General features: G+C 37.5%; 1 protein-coding gene across 1 annotated transcript in view; it reads right to left on the reverse strand.

Annotated features, from left to right (window-relative positions):
• BRCA2 (BRCA2 DNA repair associated) overlaps positions 1-23,913 on the reverse strand; it is a 38,035-nt gene that overhangs the window by 1,243 nt on the left and 12,879 nt on the right. Inside the window, exons 11-26 of the mRNA XM_030475606.1 lie at positions 18,822-23,591; positions 17,548-17,637; positions 16,135-16,204; positions 15,329-15,747; positions 14,766-14,956; positions 13,996-14,183; positions 10,655-10,825; positions 9,998-10,349; positions 9,187-9,342; positions 6,991-7,135; positions 4,458-4,576; positions 3,212-3,413; positions 2,808-2,974; positions 2,576-2,711; positions 1,653-1,909; positions 786-938 (exon numbers count right to left, since the gene is read on the reverse strand). Of these exons, the coding sequence (XP_030331466.1) occupies positions 786-938; positions 1,653-1,909; positions 2,576-2,711; positions 2,808-2,974; positions 3,212-3,413; positions 4,458-4,576; positions 6,991-7,135; positions 9,187-9,342; positions 9,998-10,349; positions 10,655-10,825; positions 13,996-14,183; positions 14,766-14,956; positions 15,329-15,747; positions 16,135-16,204; positions 17,548-17,637; positions 18,822-23,591 (7,586 nt within the window). The remainder of the gene's footprint in view (positions 1-785; positions 939-1,652; positions 1,910-2,575; positions 2,712-2,807; positions 2,975-3,211; positions 3,414-4,457; positions 4,577-6,990; positions 7,136-9,186; positions 9,343-9,997; positions 10,350-10,654; positions 10,826-13,995; positions 14,184-14,765; positions 14,957-15,328; positions 15,748-16,134; positions 16,205-17,547; positions 17,638-18,821; positions 23,592-23,913) is intronic.

The raw sequence follows: 23,913 nt of genomic DNA on the forward strand, positions 1-23,913 counted from the left end.
TTTAATTCTGTTAATATATTTAATAAACAGATCTAAACTAAACCTTCAGAACTAGGTATTAGCACTCCCTCTGAATTGGAGAAGAATGCCTTATAAGCTTAAATTTAGTCCCTAGGAATTGATACCACACCGGGGTGTTTCCACCTCCCTCACAACTAGGGGCAAGAAAGATTTTTGTTCTGACTGCACTCAGTACATCATGAACAACTTGTCACCAGCAGCCTTCATGGGAAACTTGAGTACTATTTAACCCAATCTTTGTCAAGACTGATATAAAATGTAAATATTTACTAGGTGATACCTCTCCCCTTTTAAATCCTGGAAGTAGTGACCAGTATCTAGGAAAAGATGACCAGGAGGTAAATTCTCTAAACAAGGACAGGAACTGCAGAACACCATGAAAGAAAAATCTACAGATCAAGATTTTTCCCTGTCAGAATCTTCACAGTGGGACCAAGGAAGTGATAAACCATCTATAGGGAAAGGATGATTCATTTTACTCATATAAAATTCAGAATGTTTAAAGTATTCTGTGAAAACGCAGGCCACAAGGGGAGGTTTCCATGTACCATTTGGAGGAAGAATAATCTCACAATTCCTTTTGGGGCATAATCTTAAACCCACACACAGCTAAAGCTTGTAATCATCTTGCACTGCGCTGAAGAGAATGTGTAGAGCAGACTGAGAAGTGAGACCATTCCCCACAGCTATCACTGTAAAACTTACTTATATCGTTACTGTATGTACTGTCCATATAAACACAGTATTAGTTACCAGAAGCTTACCAAACTTTTATCCTCTGCATAAAGAGCTGAGTTGCAGGAAGGAGAGGGGCATTCCAAGCCACATCTTTTAGTTAAACTGGGTGTAAGCAAGAGATTTCTTCGTAGCAGATTCATTAATTTACTTTCTGCATCAGAGCAAAAGGAGGCCACATTCTATAAAGGAGAACAGTTTACAATGCAGAATAGTTGTTTTTCAAACTGTGTAACTACTGTATGCTCACAGGGTACTGAGGACTTTGTTTTCTCATCATAATCCCACTAGAAGTTTATATCAAACCAACAACTTTTAAGACTGCTACACTTTCTGTGGAGGGTAATATCATACCCTCCATTTATTGTTAACAAGAAAAAAATCCTTTTGCATTTAAACTTCTTTTTCAAGAAGAAGTGGGAATACATGACCAGGACATGCTATTTAGCACAGCTAGAAAACTGAAATAATAAATTAAATCAACAATTCAATACTGAATATATTCACTGAGCAAGACAGTAAATTCCAACTTCTAAAAGGCTAGAGCCAAACTATCGATGACAGATTCCCTATTGACAGGTACAATATTTTTTGCTAGCCAGAGAAGATTCTATGGCACATGCTAAAGACAGTGTAGGTTGAGCTGAATTAAAAATCCAACCAACAAATGAAAACAAAATCAAAAGACATTCAATAGGTGATATGTAGAGTCAGGAATATGCAGGCAAAGTGCATTAACACCCTACTCTGTCTCCGAGAATCAAATTCCCCGTCTCAAAATCAACATTATGTGCCTTACTTGGTTTAAAGATTTATTAGTACTAATAGACTTTTGGTGAAGAATGTAACACAGCAGTAGTTAAAAGTAAAATTAAACTAAAAATACAAAGATTTACCTCTATCGTACTTCTCAGTCCATTAACTTTCTCTAGAAGATAGCTTTCCTTTGGACTGCTTGAGAATACAGAAAGATCTCCAGCCAACAGCACAGGAATTTCTGATCTGAATTCCGACTGCCACTGAAGGTTGCTTGCAGAAATGACCGCGCAGCAGACAACTATATCTTCAATAGCAAAGTGTCTGAGATCTGTCCAGATCTTTACTGCCACTAAATTATAGCTTTCATCAGATAAGTACACCATAGTAGTGAAACCTTAAAGCAAGAAAAAAAGTCTGAATTAAACCTTTAAATCTGTAAGTAAAGGCTGATTACTACAATTTGTAACTACAAAAACATCACACACATCTTGAAAGAGAATTGATAAATGTAACATGACAGCCTATTTGCATGGTAAACAGATGTTTCATGCTTCATTCATATTCTACACTATCTCCTTACTGATTACAGAAAACAACCCAAAGTCTGTGTTCCAGTGTTTAAAAACCAATACTCCTATGGTGCTTTTCCTTTTTATTTGGAAGAGTGTAGAAGAGTATTCACCTGTGCCTACCCATGAGCTCCAGTGCCTGCATTCCATGACACCGTACACAAAAGAGAGAGCTCACCAGCAGGACAATACTTCTGCAGATGCTGAACACAGATGTGAGAACTTACATCCACCATTTGTGGAAAAAAAGAAACAAAAAAACCTCTCCTGAGCTTAGATCCTCCCTTACTAAATTCTTCCTGAGCTAATACGTGAGGACAGTTTTTCTTTAGGAAAATAGAATTATCTGCCAGCATATCACAGTGATGAGCTATATTAGCAAGTTTTCACAGGCCTGAGATGCAGGTACAACACCAAGATCATTTTGACTTTTGAAATAAAAAATTTACTACTTATTCAATGGGGTGACATCAATGTGGTCCAAAACATACCTGTTCTGCTAACAGAAACGACAACTCCAACTAAATCAACCTCAGCACATGGTGGCTGAAAAGAAGGATCTGACAAACTGGTGAAGTTTAGAGCCTGCCTTGGAAAGAAAATCTGTGCCAGCATCTCCTGTGATACCTGAAGAAACACAACATTTTAAAGTATTTACACAATACACTTTATAAGACTCTGATACATTTTAATGATACATCTTTATGCACTTAAACCACTTACTGGTAGTTGTAGATACTGAGTTTTCTTTGTTGCTGTTAACTGTATATTAGTCAAGTCTGATCTTGCTTTGGACTGTGATGTTGACAGCTGGTAGATTCTGTACCGACTGCCTTCCTTCAACAACGAACAAACATCTAGCAGTGGACGCCAGATACTCAGTATCACCCCTGACAATACCAGATTAAGATGTATCAGCTATGCAATACTGATTTGAAGGCTTTTAATCAAAATAAATCCACAACATTCCCTCCCACCTAAAAGCCCTAAACCAAAACCCAAATAAAACTGTTGTGTGTTGTATTAACACACAAGCTAGAATACTGTTGGTAAACTCTTCAAATCCACCTATGTTGGCCAGTTACCATGTTTAGATAAAACTTATTTATAATTTTCCAAGCACTAACCTTTATGGTTTTCTTGCTTTCTGTAGTCTACCACACATAATTTCCATACAGTAGACACATCTCTTCTGGAACAACCATTTTCTTCCTGTGCTGCTGACTCTAAAGCCTTCTTGAATTCTTCCTGTATCTGAGTTTGCTTTCTATCACTCATTAACTGCCTGTAAGCATTCAAAGCTTTTAGTTGGTCTTCACTGAGATATCCCTATAACCAAGAGAAAAATGTATTTGGTATCTTTTGTTAATTAAAAAATCATGTCAAGATTTTTAGATAGCCTCTAAGTGTTCGTCTGTTACAAGCAATTTACTGTTCAATGGATACACTACTAGGACTTGACATAAGGTATGTTAACAGAACAGGAGTCACCAGTCTTGAATGGTACTCAGCTGGTGCTCTGTTGTTGAAGTATTACATAACACACGGTTTGTATGTGACAGACAGTGAGAAGCCTGCTTAAGAGCACGTAACTAAAGTGAATATTTAATATAACTGGCATGCTTTTCTGTTTCATAAGAAAGAAGAAATAATAGAAAAACAGTCTGTCAGAAGAAAAGAAGAGCTGCACCTCTCAGTAGGCTGCTATCTTTGAGCTAATACAGTGACCTGCACTAAAATGCATCAGGAGTGTTACCTTTCTGACCAAGCCTTCAAGATCCAGATGCCTTTACATGTAGCACCACAGATATGCTTAACATTGTATCAGATAAAGTCACAGATCATACGGCTTTATGACAGTCAAGGATCCTGACTTGTAAAAGACAAGGTATGTATTTAATTTTTAACAAGTGGCAGGGACTAATCACCTGCACCTTCATTAATAAAGGCATAAGCACTTAGAAGTTGTGATTGAAGTGGAACAGGGAATGAGGAGAACAATGACAATACAATCAAACACTTCAGTGAGCAGCATGCAAGAATATGCATGTGAAAGTCCAGACTTAGGAGATGCATTTAATTTTCATATATAGAAGACAAAGAAATACAAGTAACTTTAACTTTTAATTGTGCTATATCCTGGATTTTTATGTCAAGAGAAAATAGCATTCTGTTCTGTAATCCAAGATATTATTAATCTATTTCAATTCATTTTTTTTTAATCTCATGTTATTTAGCACTAGACATGCTATAGAAAATCTCAAAAGGCAGCAAAAATAAATAGTAATTTCATGGTTGATTTTAGCAGGAGGTACTAAATTGTAAATTATGCCACAAGCACTTCCAAATTAGCCCAGTAGAATCTACAGTTACCTCCATACAATCAGGATCAGACGCATTCTGAATTGCTTCATAAAGTTCTGCACCATCTTGCAAATTACGGATTTGCTGTCTTGTGACTACGCGTGATCTCGGTGTTCTGCTAGTTCTCTCTGTTGAAAAAGCACCATTATGTTGAGTGCAACCAATACACTTTAAAAGTGAAAGAAGAAATAATTATGTAAGAAGCATGGCAGTACTTAGGTCTTGCCAAAATAAAAATACAAACCACTTCTATATAGGAACTGATATATGTGTGTATATACATTAGGAAAATGCAAGCAGAAGAATAAAAAAATCTAATTCATTTGAATACAACATAGATCAGAATATTTACACAAACTTTGGGGAAGCCAGTATCAGTGTCTGCACTTAGGAGAGGGTGGTAGACTTGATGGGCTGCCTGCCATGAAACTTAATCAATAGTAGACCGTATTTTCTGTATGTCTGTCACTTCCCATTCCTCTTATACAGCAGAAAAGCCTCAAAGACACCAAGATCTAGGATTGTTACTTATGAGGGACTCCAGGTGCTGAGAAAGCAGTTAGAGAACTTGGTGTTACAGATCACCATGAGAAAGATTTATGGCAAGGGAGAGGCTATCTGGGTTGTAGATGTGACCATGTGAAATTTGCACTGCACAGGCTACTGTTAGTGACGGAATCCTATCTGTTCCTGGGAAAAAAAACAACAATAATACAAACCAACAACAACAAAAAAAGGAGCACCCCACCCACAGAACTCCACTGAACCAAAACCAACAAACACTCCTCCCAAAAACACAGACCAGAGTATCAAGGCAGTTGGAATCCATAATCAGTGTGGCAAGAATCTTAATACCCTTCCTTCCTCATTCCAGTTTAGCCGAGTCAAACCTAAGCGGAAGCAAACACTTTCTGTTGCAGCAGTGAGCTTCATGAAGCTGCAGCAATCAGCAGCCAGTTGCAGGACTTACAGCAGCCTTCTGGCAACACTCTTCAACTTGTCACCAGGACCCCCAGGACTTCTTCCAGAAAGCTACTTTCCAGGTGGGTGGCCTCAAGCATGTATTAGTGCATGGGACTGTTCCTCCCCAGGTGCAAGATTTGCACTTCCCTTTGTTGAACTTCACAATGTTCTTGTCAGCCCATTTCTCCAGCCTGATGAGGTCCCTCTGGATGGCAACACAGTCCTCTATTGTATCAGTCCTAATTTTGTATCATCACAAACCTGCTGAGAGTACACTCTGCCCCACTGTCCAGATCATTAATGCAGATGTTAAAACAGGACTGGATCCAGCATTGATCCGTGGAGTACACCGGTAGTTACTGGCCTCCGAACAGACTTTATGCCACTGATCACCACCCTCTGGGTCCAACTGTTCAGCCAGTCTTCAATCCACCTAACTGCTCATCCAGCTCATGCTTCATCAGCATCTTTATGAGGATTGTAAGGAAGACAGTGCCAAAAGCCTTACTGAAGTCGAGGCAGACAGTATGCACTGCTCTTGCCTGATATCTACCCAAGCCAGTCATTTCATCACAGAAGGTTGTTAGGTTGGTCAAACATGGCTTCCCCTTGGTGAATCCATGTTGACTACTCCCTATCACGTTATTGTCCTTTATGTGCCTGGAAATGGTTTCCAGGATTAGTTGTTCCATCACCTGCTCGGGTATCAAGGTAAGGCTGGCTGGCTTGTGGTTAGTTTTCTGGGTCCTTCTTCCTGTCCTTTTTGAAGACAGGAGACACATTTGCCTTCCTCCAGTCTTCAGGCACCTCTACCAATCACCATGATCAGAGCAGCCTCACAAAGACATCAGCTAGCTCCTTCAGCACTTGTGGGTTCATCCCATCACCAACAGACTTATATATGTCCAGTTTATGTAAGCATTCTCTAACTTGATCCTCTTCCACCAAGGGTATGTTGTTCTTGTTTCAGACTTTCCTCTGGTCTCCAGGGCCTGGGATTGCTGAAGGCTGGTATTGCTTGTTAAGACTGAGATGAAAAAGGCATTCAGTACCTCAGCCTTCTCCATGTCCTGTGTCACCAGGGTTCCTGTCCTGTTTAGTGTTTAGTGACCTCAGTATCTTCACAGTCTCACAATGTTTGTGAGGCAAGATGCTCAGTCTTGGGTGTTCAGGTCTACTGAGATACAGCCTAACAGTGCCCATCTCTGGGTGAAATATTACGGTATCAGGTCTTTGAAGAGAATGGAATTAACAGTTCTACAATTTCGTAGCACTTCCGTGAGCATCATCTCAATAGCAATTTTTTAGTGGCCTGGCTACCAACACATTCAGGAAGTTTCCCAGAGAGCTGCAAGCCTAAGCAAATAAGTATGTAACTGTTTTGTACTGAAAGGTCTTGATAAGTAGGAAGTAAAAAACCTAAAACAATACAACACAAAAACAAAAACAACAAACCAACCCAACACCCTATCTCCGCTTCTCTATCACCACAGAAGTTTTGCCAGATTCTTCAAACTCTTCTGTAAACACCAAAGTTTTTGTGTTCTTGATACATGTTCTGAAATAATGACAACTTTACCTTCATGCTTTTCATATTCTGCTTGGATTTTTGCAAACAGAGCTTCCAGTTTCTTTTGTTGATCCTCTGCATGCTTGGCAGCTTCCCTTTCTTCAGCTCGGCTGTTACGAAATACATATGAACCAGCTGATGTCTTCTCCATCCACTGAAATAAGAAGATTCAAAAAAAAACCACCCGGACTTTTAAAAATTTTAACTTCATTTAACTTCCTTCTAATATTCACTGTTAAGTAAAAATGCTTTAAAAAATGAACAGGCAGTAGGTCATAAGTTCCTTCAGTGCAATAGGTAGAAGGCAAAACCCCACAGCATTGGCTGGTAAATCTTCACTTTAAAGACATACAGACAGAATGAATGAGTAATCAAAACTGCATGATTCAACAGCTGAAGCAACCACAGCTTATAGTAATAGGTATCAATGATGTAATTTAGAAGATAGCTGGATCCCACTGGCAGATACATTAAGGTACAAACCATCAAACTCAGTGCATAAAAATACACCAGAAGTGCATTCTACCCTCTACCCAATTTGTGTTTCCACACCAACTGTACTGTCTGTTTTAACATGCTATGTTAGATGCTGTAAAAGAACTATGACGTTCTTCTGCAGATAGTCTTAAACTTTTTCTGCCTGAAATGGTTCCACAGGATTGCAGCCTTGTTCACAACCTTGCCTAATTTGAAGGAATAGGTGAGCCAAACAAAGAAGTCAGTGCTGTTGAAAGCAGTCCCTTACCTTCCTCTTTGCTGCACAGTCCCATCTTCTCCTTTGTACTGGCTTTAGCACATATCTGATCTCATCAGACCACATTCAGTTTGTTAATTTGACAGACAGCAGTTTGTTGCGGGTTTTTTTTTTTTGGCTAGGTTTGTTTGGTTGCATTTTTTGTATTATTACTATGAGTTAGTTGCTCCTGGTTTTGTGAATTAAATTAGCTAAGCAACAGCATCAGGTGAGCTCCAGTGAGAGCAGGATGAGAAAGCACTGAAGGACTAATCCTTATGAGGCGGTGAATTGCTTAAACAGGCTCTGCATGCCATGCATTTAATGCAGTATTCACAGTTTGACACCTTTAATTAGGGTTACTGTGATTCCTACACTCCTTGACTCTTGAGGTAAGAGACACAGCTACATCTTCCTATTGTTTTGTTATGTTCGAGCAAGAGTCTCAGTGTTTAAAAAAGCCCAAACAAATAAAACATCAGCACATGAATCTCTTGATATAGTGAGATACAAAGCACCACTTTCCTCCCCAGCCTTGAAGCCATTTACTATTGACGAGGTTACAGATTAGTACCCTTTCTGGTACCAAATAAATGATAGTTCTATCAGGCAGTTCACATAGTAAGTGCTGCAACTTCCTCCATTAAAGTAATGGTATTTATTTATGATAAAGTAATGATCCAAACCAAATACTGCTATTACCTTTGCAGAATTCATTCTACATCAACCAACACTTCAGAAAGAAAATAATAACCCCCCCCTTATATATACATGCCAAGTTTAACATGATTTGAGAAAAGTTAACAAAATCTGAAAGTTGTATCCTGATGAAACTGTTAACATTAAGAGGATTGATTACTAATTTAAAAATGTTTCTTTTTGTAGCTGGTATTGTTATAAAACAAGTAGTTAGAGTGAAGTCTGACCATACTGAAAAGGTCTGCGTATCAAGTGGTATTCAAAAGATCTTAATTCTATTTTAGGCCATAATCACATTGTATTTTCAGTAACATTTTTAAGTAAGAGATCTTACACAATATAGCCGGCTACATGTAAGAAAAAGTAACCTTACTAATGGTTATAAATATCTAACTTTTTACAGGGCTATGCATATTAATAATAGAAAAAAATTGGGTTTCACTTCTACTTGGGAGTTGAAATTGTCTAAAGCACTGTGCTTTTTAGATTACAAAACTGAAGTTCAATTATTTCTGGCTTTTTGAAGCTGAAAGCAAAACCAACCAGAGATACTGAGCACAAACTCAAATTCTTCTTAAAGCAGGATGCTCGAGTCCTGAAATACTGAATACACACACACACTGCAGGAACCACTCCTCTTTATTTTACACATAATGGCACTTTCTCTCAAATTTTTTAGCTCTCCATATAATGTCTGATTTGAGGAATAATATAGCAATTAACTAATATGGTTTTTATCTCATAGAACCTGTTAGATTAATAAAATACCATACCTGAATAGGGTAAGTTCTTTGAACAACTACATCAATACAGCCCACTGCACCACCCTCACTGTAAAGCGATGACAAAGGCAAAGGGAAAGGCCTGGGATCCGGGTGAAATCCTAGTTTTGCATGCCATCGTGCACAGCGAGTGCTGTTCGCTGAAATCTGAGTAAGTCAAATGTTGAATAATAAACTGTCACCAGTAGGTCAAAAAGATATCCAACTTATTATAACTAGAGGAAAGACTATTTTCACACTGACCTCACTAAGAATATCCCATTTTTGCACCTGAACATACCACATTTTAATTTCAAGGTTTCTTTTCACATTGAAGAACGCATTTTAAACAGGAACTAAAAATTTGATGAGTTAAAATTCTCTAGGAAATGAGCATCTATGAGACAAGCCACTGTTTTATATCAGAAGAGCAAAATTTTTATGCTGAAACTTCACTCAGCACTGTAATCATCCTCACACAAGTCAAGACACCCCTGCCCAAGCCCACCCTCTCATGATCTGTTTCTTCTCCCCCATTCTTCCCCCAATTTCCATATTGCCAAATTAAAGAGCTGGAACTTTCAAAACATGCATCAAAACTTGGCAGAATTTAATATTTTAAACTTGTCTTTCCATTCTATTGAATAGCATCAGCTACCTGGTGTCATGTCTTACAAATCAGGTTATTAAACTTCGAGAAAACTTTGTGTGTTTATAAAGCCCTGAGAAAACTTTCTCCATTTATAAAACATGGCTCAGTTACACAGCATCTATCACATCTCTTGGTCAGATCCTGTCAAGCTGAACTAATACTTTGTTTTACCTTTAACATAAGAGAATCTGGGGCTTCCAGTGGTGTACATCCATTCTGAGAGCCAACAAGTTCTGCTCCATGCACTATGATCTTCTGACCAACAGCCAGCCTTCTTCTATGTAAGAAAGCTTTGAGAGGTGGATCCAGAAGAGCTCTAATCCCATACCAGCCATCAGTAACTTCAATTATTGCTGCTGCTTTTTTACTTTCCACATTCTTATTGCTACCGCTAGGAGATACAACGGTGTTTAGCGATATGATTTTAGAGATACACAGTACAAGTGTTTTACCTGCTGCATCATCTCTTTCTGTTATTTTTTTGATTGCTGATCGTTTACTTTTATCAACTTCTAAATCATACCTACAAAAAAGAATTCATGATGCTTTGTTAGAGCAAACAAAATCCTTCACATTGTTTTTCCTTATAAACAATTGTAGCAAACTATAGTTTAATCAATTGACATGATTAAGTACCGCTGTAGCGAAGCAAATGTTATGTAGATTTTTGAAAATAACATTTTTAATACTGCTATGTATAAGTTTAACAATATAAGCATTCTGATAAAACAGCAAATGCAAGGTAAAGGTGCTTAATCTATAGTATTATGACCGGGAAAGCACACAGTATCACAGATTGTAACTCCAAATACATTGCTAAACACGTACCTATATTTCAACTGCAACAGCACTGTTTCTGGCGTCAAACATCTGTTAGCAAATTCATGTGGAAAAGAGACTTCCATGGCCGCCAATTTCCATACAATCCACCTATAGTGATTGTAAACCCAGGCCTCTGTTATTAGCTTGGGATCCACACCAGGAGTGTCACAGAGAGCTCTGCAGATAAATTGTTAATAAATTAATCTGAAACACACTATGTTTTCACTTGCTTATTTTTCCCTGGCATTGTATTCAGTGTATGTATATAGGCTACATTAACAAAGGAATATTTATTAGAGTGAAAAGAGAAAGGTTACATTCCATAGTCTGGTCTGGTTATTGTCTGAATACTGCAGTTTTGTCCTCATATGCTTTGGCAGCATGTGCGCGCATACATGCCTGCTTTCTTGAAATGCAGACTTTTGACCCTTGCAGTAGCTCCAGGGGCATGATCTGTCCACTTCATGCACGTAGAGAGGGACAGAGGTGTGCTCTATTCCCTTTTAGCCCTGGAATTTCCCCTGCTTGTTTGTCGAGTTCATTACAATCCACCCCCCTCTACTTCATAGTTTCTAGTTATGGTTTGGGTGTTTTATTTTTGTTTCTTTTTTTAAGAACATGTGGACAACACATTTCAAAGAACTTTTAGCTCCTACTGAAGAACTTTCTTCTCTCCACTGAGTGACCACTGGAAATGGACTTTCATTCTGTGTTGAGACCAAGATGGAAACATCTATTTTTTCAGTTCCCTCAGTCACTAGTAAGGCCATTTCATTAAAGGAGGAAGAGAAAGAATTAGACCAAGGTTCAAATAGCTGAGCCATCAGAGTGATTAGAACACAAGTTAAGTCCTATCAAAAAGTCAATTTCCGGCTTTTCAGAAAGCCTCAAGATTTTAAGGAACTGTATGGCAGTTGGGTGAGGAAAAGAAACAATTTAAAAACTGAAAAGTCAAAGAGCAGGCATGACCAATAATTAATTATTACGACATTAGAAGACAGCAAAACAGTCTGAAACTTTAGGAGACACTCTGTAATCTTCTGTGAAGGACAATGTAATACAGGAGTTAAAGACAGAATTCAGTTCAAGATCCTAAATACAGATGACTAAATTATGACATATATTTTCTAGTTGATGGAGATCCAGTTAATACACTTCAAGAGATAAAAAGATTGATTCACCTGGCCAACCAGTGGGTATTCATTCTCAACCATATGCTTAACATATAACCAATCCAGAAAACATACAAGAGCTGAAAGCAACCTCTTGGAGAACGGCCTCTACAAACTGCTCCAGAGGCTACCTATTATTCAGGGTCAGACCGACACTGCCGCCCAGCACAGGTTCTGACACCAAAGCCACCATACCTATAGGATATAGGATATTTAGCAGTTTTGGTAGTTTCTCTCTTCTGTTTCTGAAAAATGAATGTGGGGGAAGCCATGTACCTGCTGGCCTGACCACAGAACCTGGAGCACAACTGAAAATTACTAATAAGACAAGCTGTCTCTGGAATAAGAAGCTGGACTGCCTAAAAAGGCCAATATTTGGCACACCTGGGCATGAGCTATTTTGTGCAAATACTTTAATACCTTTCCCATTCACAGAAAAATTGTGTGAAATTAATCTAGATTACCCCCAATGTGCCTAAGCAGCAGACTGCAAACACACTGATCCAGAGTTGGATGCCTTGTTCACAGACATCTAGTTACTGCTTCTAGTCAAAAACAACCTCAAACCTCCTCTTTCCTATTAATTTGTGTAGCAGTGCTGTCAGCCTAGAAACATCAATTTCATATGAGAAAAGAATGACCAGCATGCTTTCTAAAACACATGCAACTCCAGGACTGACATGTAGGCAAGAGGCCCTGCACCATAACTGCACATGGATGAACATCTCAGACAGTCTTTTATGCACCTACCACAAGTACTTTGCATTACATTCCACCTAGCAAAGGTATATCCCCAAAACATTCAACAATTAAGTCACCACTGGAGGAAAATGTAGAATGAGGGACGGTATCACTAATAGCAAAAAGTACATGCCAAATGCGGAGGAAACAGACAAGTAACAAGTTAGATCAAGTTCTGCATAATCTGCCTCTGAGTGACTACATATATGCATATGCCTACACATCCCATAGCTGTCCTTGGAACAGCTGGGGCATGTGATGCCACAGGGTGCAAAATGCAACTGTGAGAGGACCAGCTCTGTCTTAAACTCTTTAGAAAAAAACACAACCAATTTTAAGGACTGCTCTGAGCCAAACTTGGTTTTACTGTCAGAGAGATTTGAGACTTCCAGAGCAGAAGGCAAGAATTCTTAGAAGCCATTTCTAAACAATTAATACAAGAGGGTTATTGGGAATGGCCAACATGGATTTACTAAGAACAAATTATGCCTCACCAGCCCAATTGATTTCTGTGATGAAGTAACTGGTGCCATTGGCAAGGGGAGGGCAGTGGATATTGCATATGTTAACAAGGACTTTGACAATTTCTTACAGTCTCTTTATCACGACATTGCTAAGATATGGACTGGATAAGTAGATAAGGTCAGTGGAAAACTAGCTGGACCACTGAGCATAAATAATAGTGACTGACAGGCCAGCAGGTAGGCACTACCTAGGAGCACCTCAGTACAGGGACCAATGTTGTTTAATGTCTTCATTAACAACACAGATGATGGCATGGAGCACACCAAATTTAGGAAGCGATTGATAAACTGGAGCAGGAAGAGTTGCAAGAACAAGAGTTGTTTGTGCACTCTGGGTGAGTTTTTTTGCTTTTTAAATATACTCAAAAGAAAGCCTGAATGAATCAGTGAGTTTTACTACTGAAGTCTTGGCTTCCTTCAAATCATAGGTCAGCTTTTAAAAAACTGTATTTAAAAAATATGTTTTCAGCCCTGTCCTGCGAAAGAAGCCCTTAGTACCTCCACAATCAACCTTCATTCTCAGCAAGAAACTCTGAAGCCAAGGTAAATAAATCCTTTTCTACCTGAGGTGGAGGAAATCAAAACCTATAAATGCTAATTAAACAAAATGGTAAAGTGCTGAATTAACAGAAAATAGTAATATTTTTCTGGACTGTTTATACTGTTGGAGAATTCCCAGAAATTTTCTAAATTGACTTTGTATGCTTTCTTTAATGGTCAGCGAAGATCTCTAACATTAGTCTACACAGTAAATTTACAATCCTACAATATCTTTATTTACACTAGCAGATATGTATTGAAAATGCACACTAAAAGTATTCAGAGGCTTTAAAAGATCACTGTGTTGAATTTTATTCTAGGGGATAATTAATAAATAGCACACTTGTCTCAAGTTCCGAAGTAGCAGTACCTGTAAAACTCCTTTTTTCCAGCTTTTCCCTCATCTGTAGGTATTAGCCATCCTCCATCAGCAAGCCGCATCCCATTTCCAGCTAATATATACTCCTTACTGAAGAAGTCTTTGATGAGAAACTGGAATGATTCTGCATTTGTGCTGTTAACTTGTATGCAATGTTTTGAAACACCATATGTGTAAAGCTGCAAAAAATTAGATGAAAAAGACAAAATAATGACAAAACAGTAAGAATTCAGCTGAGAGTTTTTAATATCTAATGTCATAAATTCAGATAAAATATGTCATTTCATATGTAATCTGAGGAGAATGTAGGAATTCCCGGCAATTATTTTATCAGAACAGCATCACAATGTCCTTTATAGTGTTTAAAAAAATTCACGAGGTTTGTACCTTCACTGTACCAAAAGCAAAAGGCTTTTGATATAGACTTAGCTAAGCTTAAATTTTAACTTTATCTCAAAAAAAGCTCTTCATATGGGTTAAAAGTCAATAACAACTATCATTGCTAGATTTTTTTCCTTGTTTGATGCTTCTCTTGTTCGATCATAACACTACAGAGACATATTTATGACCTTTATTATTCGGAAAAGTCTTTAAGACTGTGGATATGCAAAGCTGCTTAAATACTGTAGCAACTGGTCTAACAGTTACTGTAAATATTCATCTCAAAACTGAAGAATGTATCTATTCAAAAGCTACTGAGTTTTTCTTTGCTTAAGGAACAGATCCCAGGAGGGACATATAGTAAAAAGATACCAATATACCTCTTCAGCAGAATAAAAACTAGGAGATTTCTCTTCTACTGCAGTTTTCAGAGAGATTCTGTTCCTTGCAGATGTTTTAATGACATAAAGACTGCCTGGCTGGGAGCTAATATGTTGCCTACATTTCTTTTTAATTCTCATTTCCTGCAGATCTCTGGCACAACGGAGATTCGTCATCATCTTGACCAAAGCTGCAAAGAAAAAAATAATAAACCCAGCAAACCCTTTTTTACAGTACATATTAAGATATACAGTCACACTATAAAACCAAATATCAAATGAAGCATAAGATATCTTGTTCCTGAAGCACTGGGTGAAAGCAGATTTTTCATGTTCTTAATTAACTTTGGAGAAGAGTTGCATATGATTTATTAGGAGTGCAGTAGAAAATATTAGGAAAGTAATTACTTCCTAATTTTCCTCCCCTCCCCCAAAAAAGAAGCTTAAAGAGAAGCTTCTTTTTATTTAAAAAAGAAGCCTGATGGAATACGAAAACCCCTCAAAGGCTCAATTCTGATGATTAGTATTCTCCATAGTTAAGTGATCAAAATCTGAAAAAATACCTAAATTGCCATTTTCTAGGTCAGTGTCTGCTGCATGCTGGAGGCAAGACTGGTGATCTTGAGGTTCAGCAATATTTTGTTCAGTTGTGATCTGATTTAATTCCATCTCTTCAGTCGTATCTTTGCTGATTGGTGAGTCACACCCTTTGCTACTGCACTGTTCACCTGTCGAAAACGTCAGCTTGGTTTTGAAGGGTGGAATAAAAGTTTTAGCATTTTTGCAAGATTTGTGCAATCTTCTTGATTCTTCACTTTCTTTTGTTGAGGCCTTACATGGAGTAGAAACCCCTGAAGCACCATTTGAAGACTGCCTCATTGCACAGTGCTGAAAAATGGCAGGTTTAGATTTGAATCCTTTAAAGTCCTGATCTGGTAGAGTAAGGGTAGGATTCCTGACTTCCTGTCGTTCTTTTGTAGCCCTACAAAGATGAAAACATTTAAACATACAGGTTTCAGCTTCTTGACAAAAATCTTTGTTGGGATTTTTATAGTCTTAATTTAGTAATACAACATTCAACACTACATCAATAAAATGACAAGATATCAGTCTTTGATATTTTAAAAACCAAATACTTAATTTCTATCTACTGAGAAAAAAGAAATGCAAGCGTAAAACTTGTTCAGCATCTCACTGGTCTACTGCACCAATGTGTAATGGTAACTTGTTCAGTTTGAAGAAAGATTATAAGTGTTTTATAAAGTTGGGTAACAAATTATTACCATATATTTTTAAAAGGATACTAGGGCTTCCAAGGTTTTAAGAAACCGCATTAGAAAAACTGTAAAATATATTACAAATTTCTCACCCAAAGGGTTGACAAGTTACGGGTTTTAAAGGAACATGGTATATAAATTTTCTTCTGTCTTTGAAAATGCCTGTAAGATAATTAGAAAAAAAGTCTGTAATGGCACATTTCATGGATATTTACAGCACATATTTTTTCTATATTAATGTTATAAATACATAAATCCACTGTGGAAACTTTCTTGACAGCTTTTTTCTTCCCCCACCCCTACCAAAAAATCTTTGTATAAAACATCTTTAGTTATAGACAGATATAAAGGATAAGTGACTACAATGCTGCACTCTCCACAATTACTATTTGTGAGCCTGAAAGATGTTTTTAGGCTCATGAAAGGGAAATGTTTATCATTTATTTAATTCCAGGTAGGCTACCATTCAATTTACAGCTCTTCTAGCAACTCTCTTTTTGTACTTTTAAAGTTACAACAGAAAAGGGCCCATTTGCACAAAATCCTCCTTCCATCATTGAAGGGCATGCTTATCTTGGAATTATCAACATAACTAAATCATGTCTGCCTGGAATTGAAACTCATTTCAATGCAATGCCTTTGGGCTGGAGATCAGAATTGTTTTCAGTTGTTGCACCAAACAGATCCTGCTGCACAGTAGGATAATATTTACATATGAAGGGTATAAAATTATTCTCTGGCAGACACTAATTCCATTTAAAACTTTAGATCAAGGGGTTTATGCTTAGAACAGATTTAGGACAGCACCCAGGAACCAATATACTGGTTGAACCTACATATTTGATGAATCCTGCTATTGAATTCTAGGTAAGAGCACGCAGTGCTTAGAAACAACAAGTTCCTTAAAGAGCACAGCATATCCCATAACCAAAGCCTGTAGCCAAAATCACATTATCCAAATATCCTACTCACTAACTAGCTTCATATAAAGCATCAACTCAAACTTTAAAACCTTGATTTCACTTTCATACGCCTCCATATTACTGGCTTAAAATATTAAAAGCATCTGTAATGAAGACACCTATCAGTAAATATCTTGTTCACAAATTATTATATGATGAAATTACCAATAACTTCTCATTTTCCTGTAGATATGGTTTTTAACTGAGCAATTACAGATCAATAAAATATATTCTTCCTTCTGAGACTAGAATTTGTGAGATTTAGGATTGTGAGAAACTGGATAAATTCCTACTGAGCTGGAAATTAAACCAGAGTTCTTGCAGAAGTAGTATACTGTAATATATTTAGATTCTACACAAGAAGGCATACCATTAATCATGTGATTTTCAATTCAGCAATTCAGCTTCCCTGGATTTCCATGACTATACTGATAAAAGCAGTAGCTAAGCAATCTTCTACCTAAATTTATTGGAAATTGAAGAATTCTAAAGATAATAACCAGTATGAGATTACTGCTTAGAACACAAGAAGACTAAACTTACCATCAGGGGTGCTTTTTGAAGCTTTCAAAGATCTGGGGGAATTCGTTTTGTTAAACTCAAGCAGTAGCTGTCTTTTAATTGGAGGTTCTCCTAGAATAAAACCACAGATTTTTTTAAAAGTGATGCTCCTTTTAAGCTCAGTTTCTAACCAATACTGTATAACTTCATTATAATTGCTAAATAAACATTAAAGAACTCAGAGCAGCAAGATCGCACATCTCTATTAAGCAGCCTTTTTGAACACAGAGCTACTTCACTGTAAGGTGCAAAAGTTTCTTCTGTACAGAATGACTGCGTATGTGTTACTGAGAATAATTTCAAGACTCCATGTAATGAAGTCTCTTGCAGAATCCTTTGTGGTCAGTAAGTCTGCTCCATCCAAATAAAAATTTGTGAGCCTTATGTTATCAAACATACTCAAGACAGTCTGCCCCAAAGCGCACTGCAGTGGACTCCAGCAGCACAGCTCACAGCATCTTTTTTATGCTTCAAACAATCAGAGTCCAGCCAGAATTCTAAAAAATTGTGTAACACATCTTTTACAGAAGCTGTAACTAAGGATATGGTTCAACTGTGGCACAGCTGTTTCAAGTTGGGCTGAGAGAGACCTATCTGCCTTTTCACACCTGCTCACTTTGCCACACTGGCCTGCCCAACCTTCGTACCTGAACTGGTGCAGCTGGGCAGCAACTCTACAATTCCATAAAGAGTTTTCAGCCAGCCCAGGTCCCTGAACAGGTCTGGGTGACTGTGCAAGCATTAAGTACCAACACTTCAGCCCTGAGACAGATCACTTTTAGATGGTAAACTGTGCTTTTAGATGAACAACTATTTTCCATATCAGACTGGCAATCTCAATACAAGTGAAAACCATGTCCTCACCTACAAGGCACAAAAAGGTGACAACGGAAATACTGCTGCTCATTTTTCAATGAAAAGCCACTAGATTTGTGTAAAGAAAAAAAAAATGAAGTCTGCTCAGAGAGCAAAGGAGCAGTAGCTTTCTTCCATAACTTTATGATAAACCAGCAAAAACTGCACACCTTCAAAATTACTGACAAATTCAGCTTGCAGTGTGCATTTAAGGCTCTAAAGAGTGGATGAACTGCAGCAAGTGGATGAACTCTGCCTGCAACAATAATTTTTGTCATTGACACCTAGAGAAAGAACTTCAACTTCTGTATGACCTAAAAATAAATGTCATTTAAAAACAACCCTCAAACAACCCACGGTGTGGAAATATGGAATTGAACATATATAAGACAAAGACCTACCAAGTGAGTTTTCTTCTTCAAAGTGCCTCTTCCCAAAGGTCTTACTTTGAAAGTTTTTATCCAGTCTGCAACTGAAGGACTGTGCAGCATTAATTTGTGCTCCAGAATTGGAAAGATCGTCTTCCATAAAAGCTCTTGCACTTTCTACAGCCTCCACTTCCAAGTAACTTTTTGGAGTTTGGAGAAGATTAATATTCCTTTCTGCTTTAGCAGTAACACTGCATGAAACTGCTTCAGACTCAGTTTTTGTGCCCAGGTTCAGCTGACCTTTTCCAAAAGCCCTAGTCGCCTCTTGCTGAAAGTTATTTTTAAATGTTAACTGCTTGTTTTTCTTACTATGTGATACATACTCAGGCATTTCAACATGGTGAGTGCTTGGAAAAGACTTCATTTCCTCAAGGTAGATGCTTTCTACATCAAAGTCTTCATTGCAGCTTTTTTCAATTTTGGATTCTGAGATCAATTTATCAGTTACAGATTCTACATGCTGACCACTCTCTTTAATTGAACTAAGTTGATCTGTAATGCAAAGCCCACTGCTCAAAAAGTCATCACATTCTTTTAAAATTGCCTTTGCTTTTTGATAGGCATTTTTAGAGACTTTTACCTGCTTTCCACTTGCAGTGCTGAACCCAAAAGCAGGACCTGAAATCAATTCAGTGCTGGCATTTTCTTCCCCTTTTGGTAACAATATCTGCATTTTCCTAGGAACTACTTCAGTATGCATTTCTGACTTTTCAACACATTCCTCAACTAAAAATGTTTCTTGTACATTAGATGAATGAGTCTCTTCCATTTCAGAAAAGAGCTGCCGGGCTTTCCTGAGTGACTCTTCTGATAGTTGTACAGGTTTACCACTTGCTGTACTGAAAAATCCAAGATTGCCTGTAGAAGAATCTGACTCCTTTATATGCTTATCTGGAAGAGGCAACTGCCCTAAAAGCTTACTATTCTGTTCAAAGCATCGCATCTGAGAATTTGAAACAGGCTTTGCATCTGCAGATGTGTTTGTATCTTGGTGATGACTTCCACTAGCACTTGCATTTACGTTAATAAAATGGGATGTGGCTGAATTAATCTCTTCACTTCCCGCAGCATTTAAAAACTTAGAGGAATTAGGGCACTCGGCATGAATGATGAAAGATGAATTTCCAGCAATTTTTGTTTGATTGGTTCTCAAGTTAGTCTCATATTTCACAGATTCACTGTAGTTATCTTCAAACATTTCTGTGACTCTTGCTAATGCACCTTCCGAAACAGAAACTGCTTTACCCTTTGCTGTACTAAACACAATTTGTTTCAGATCACCCTTTTGATTCTCAACATTAAGTGCTGTTTCTTTTAAGCTGGCTAAATTAGTTTCATCTTCAGGAAGACTGATTAGTGACTGGTTTTGACAAGCATTAACTATGGTGTCCATGAAGCCACTTGCATCAGCACAAAGTTCGTTTAAATGTTCTAAGTCAAATTCCGTACTGTCGCAGTTCGAATAAGAGCAGTTACTTTTTGAAGTTAAGAGGAGGGATTGATCAGATATACTGTTTCTATCCTCAGCAAATAAAGTATCTTTTGTACCTCCATGCACAGAATTATCTTCAATGTCATTTGATAGCTTCATTAAATTCAGAGATGCAACAGAGTGCACAGGAGAATCATGCATGTTTTCTGAATCATTCCTTTTTTTTGGCGAGTATTCCATCTCTCTCTCTACAAACAGTTTTTCATCTTCAGACAAACAAGTTCTATTCAAAGCATCCCTCTGCTGCCCAGGAAGGGATTCCAACTCCGACTTTTCAGGACCGACATCAGCTTTTTCACATGTATATGAAGTTAGCGAACTTCTTTCGCCCAGCTTAACGAACATATCTACTTTAACAGCATCAAGCAGCACAGCCTGTTTAATGGGACTGCTCTCTACTGCCTGTTTAAATTGACTTCCAGGTTCTTCAGGAACAAGCTTTTTATTAAAATTAAGTTTATCTGGGTCACATTGAACAGTGCTTTCAGTATGTAAATCCCAGTCTTTGACACAGTTTTTACCACATTTCCTTTTCTTTATGGGGTTCTCAAAATAGTCATTATGTTCCTTTTGTACATCAACATTTTCTGCAAAAAACTGTTCAGCTTTAGCTAAAAATCCATCAGCAATTGTTATTTTTTTGCCACTGGCAGTATGAAATCCAGTCAGATAACTCCCTTTCACTTCATTTTTTTCAACATCTACCTCTTGCTCAACAGGTATTTGGTGACGGTAAGAACCTACTTTTATTCTGCTTTCATTAACTAACAGGTTCTTATCATGGGTGGTGTCTTCTTCCATATTTTTACAATTTGTCTTTAATTTGTCAGCGTTCTCCAAAACATTTACATCTCTTTCTCCACATTGTACATTGATCAAGTGTAGAGAATGATCCAAAGCTGTGTCAGAAATGGATCTATTACTACCAGCTGGACTTTGACATTTTGGTGACAAGCATTCATCTTCCTTTCTGTCTTCTCCTTTCTGATTAGGAGACAGGTTTTTAATTTCATCTGCTATACTTAAACTTTGTTCTTCTGCACTTGTAATAGCATCTCCCACACATGTTACATCTAATGAGTCTTCTTGCAAACTGCCTTCAATTTGGTGATCTCCTTGATTCAAAAATTGTTTGGAAGTTTTATGATTCTGGTTATGGTTTTTAATGAACGATACACTGCTGATGATAGTGTTAGTACTACTGAAACTAGCATTTTCAGTATCCTTTATTGATCTTTTTGTCTCATTTTCCACATTTTCCTTAAACAGTGTACTATTATTTTCCTCATTTTTTTCCTGTGCATGGTGGGAAACAGAACTTGAGTGGGAAATGGCATCTATGCTTTTGAAATCTGAAACGCAAACCATTTTTCCTTCATTTTCTTTTCCCAGGCATCTGGCAAAATTCCAGTTAGAAGACATATGACCATTTGAACTGTGACATCTAGTACTACTTTCAGAAGATTTAAACAAATAGTTATCATCATCCAAGTCCCTGAAGAGCTTTGCAGATCTGTTCAAAGCTGCCTTAGAAATATTTATTTTTTTACCTCCAGCTGAAGTAAAGCCTACAAAATGCGAAAAGCTGTCCCCTTTAGCTATTGGAAAGCTCTCATCAGATATTCTACTTTCATTTCTGTCTAAGTTAGCAAAAGTAACCTTTTTGTCAGTTTTATGAAAAACCACTGCATTTTCTTTTTCGTATTCCACTACATCAGAGTCTTCGTTTGTGTCTTCCTGCTTCATAAAATACTTATCAGTTTTTACTTGATTTTCAGATTTTAAAGTACTACAAAAATCAGCATGTTTCCTTGTTTCTGAGTTATTTTCCACATTTTTTGTTCCACATGTTTCTCCACTTCCAAACTGTTGAAAGGCATGACTTTGTATCATGTTACTTTGCTTTCTAAACTGTGTAAATTCAAACTGACTACCTGTTTCTTCCAGGATACTAGAAAGTTCAGCAATTTCAGCTTCTTGGCTTGCTGTCAACATTTGATTTGTTTCTTGCAAGGATTGTGGGCTTCTAGGAAAGCTTTTACACAAGCCAACCTTGTGTGGAGTAAACCGTGTACATCTGGGCTTAAGGAAACTTGTCTGTGAATCTAGAGAATCAGATAAACTACTGGCGAACTTGCTTTCTGAATCTGAGAAAAACATACTCTCCTTTTTATCTTGATTTGACAAGTTTCTGGCTCTTTCCATAGAATAGGCTTCAAAGCATTCATTTTCAATATCTTTGAATAGCATTCTGCCTTTTGCAATACTGAATTCAGAGAATTTAATCTGCTTATTGGAAGCAGTCTGAAAGCCACCAAAGCCCAGATTCAAATTGCATGCGTTAAGACTTCCTGATGATTTCCCTTTATACTTTAGGTTCTCATTTGGCTTTTTGCTGGAATACATAGGTGCTACTTGTTTATCTTCTTCAGAAATCAGTTCATTTAAAGAATTATCATCTATACAATCTATGGATTCTTTAGCAATCTCTACAGCTACATTATTGAAAACAGCTGCTTGAGGGCTTTCACTGTTTTCAGCTGACTTTGGCTTTTCATTGTTGTCTGTAACTTCTGAAGAGGCAGCTGCATCTGTTTTCTCCCCTTGTTTTAATCCAGTACTATAATTTTCTGAGCAGTTTATTCCCAAAGGTCCAAGTACTTCTCTACAGCCAGCTACTGACCACTGGTCTGTAGCAAGCCTTTCATCAGTTGGTATTTTCTTACAACAATCACTACTGACTCTGTTTATGCCAATGTTGATCTGACTCAAAGTATTATTGAAACTACTGTCTGTAACACATGTAGTGCCATGACGTGTATCAATCAAGTGTTCATTATCTTTGGGGGAAGACCATGCAAGTTCTTCTTTCAGGCTCTGAGGTACAGAACCTCCACTGTTCACATTAGCACCCATGTACTTATCTTTCTTGCCTTTCTCTAAGCAACAGCCTTTAGGGAACAATTTGGACTGCTTTCTTGCCATTAGGCATGCTGAAGCTAGAACTTTACGTTTTATATTTGAAGTTATTTCACTATTTAAAGAATTTGTTATGTCTTCTTTCCATGATGTAGGAGGTTGATCCTCTCTTGCATTTTCCCCTAAGTCTCTAAGGCCTTGTTGCTCCAGCCTATCGTTGAAGGGATTACCAGATGAGTTATCCATTATATCCATTTTTAAAGTACAAGTGCCAAATTTATTTTCCTTGATATTTGATTGCAAACACTTTCTCTCAGCAAGAAGCAAGCAGTCTACAAGAGAAGACATTACAGAAAAAGAAACGTGTTAATAAAGTAGTTCTTATTTATTCAAATAAATGCAAAATCAGATCATTGCTTAAAACTTATGCTTAAAACTGGTACCATAAACATCACTTTTGTTTTCAAATGTGAATACCTTGACAAGACTGGAGATCTGTTTAATCTACTCATGTTCTAATAGCCAGAAACAAGTGGGCAGTTAACTGCTATTAATAATAAAGCCCCAATTTTTAGTGCTAGTGAAATTTGAAGAGATGCGCTTCCATTCCTTGTGTCTCAACTAAGGTTTTATTTCAGACTTCAAAGAGATGCA

The sequence above is a fragment of the Strigops habroptila genome, chromosome 2, assembly GCF_004027225.2.
Source record: "Strigops habroptila isolate Jane chromosome 2, bStrHab1.2.pri, whole genome shotgun sequence".
Classification (NCBI taxonomy): domain Eukaryota; kingdom Metazoa; phylum Chordata; class Aves; order Psittaciformes; family Psittacidae; genus Strigops; species Strigops habroptila.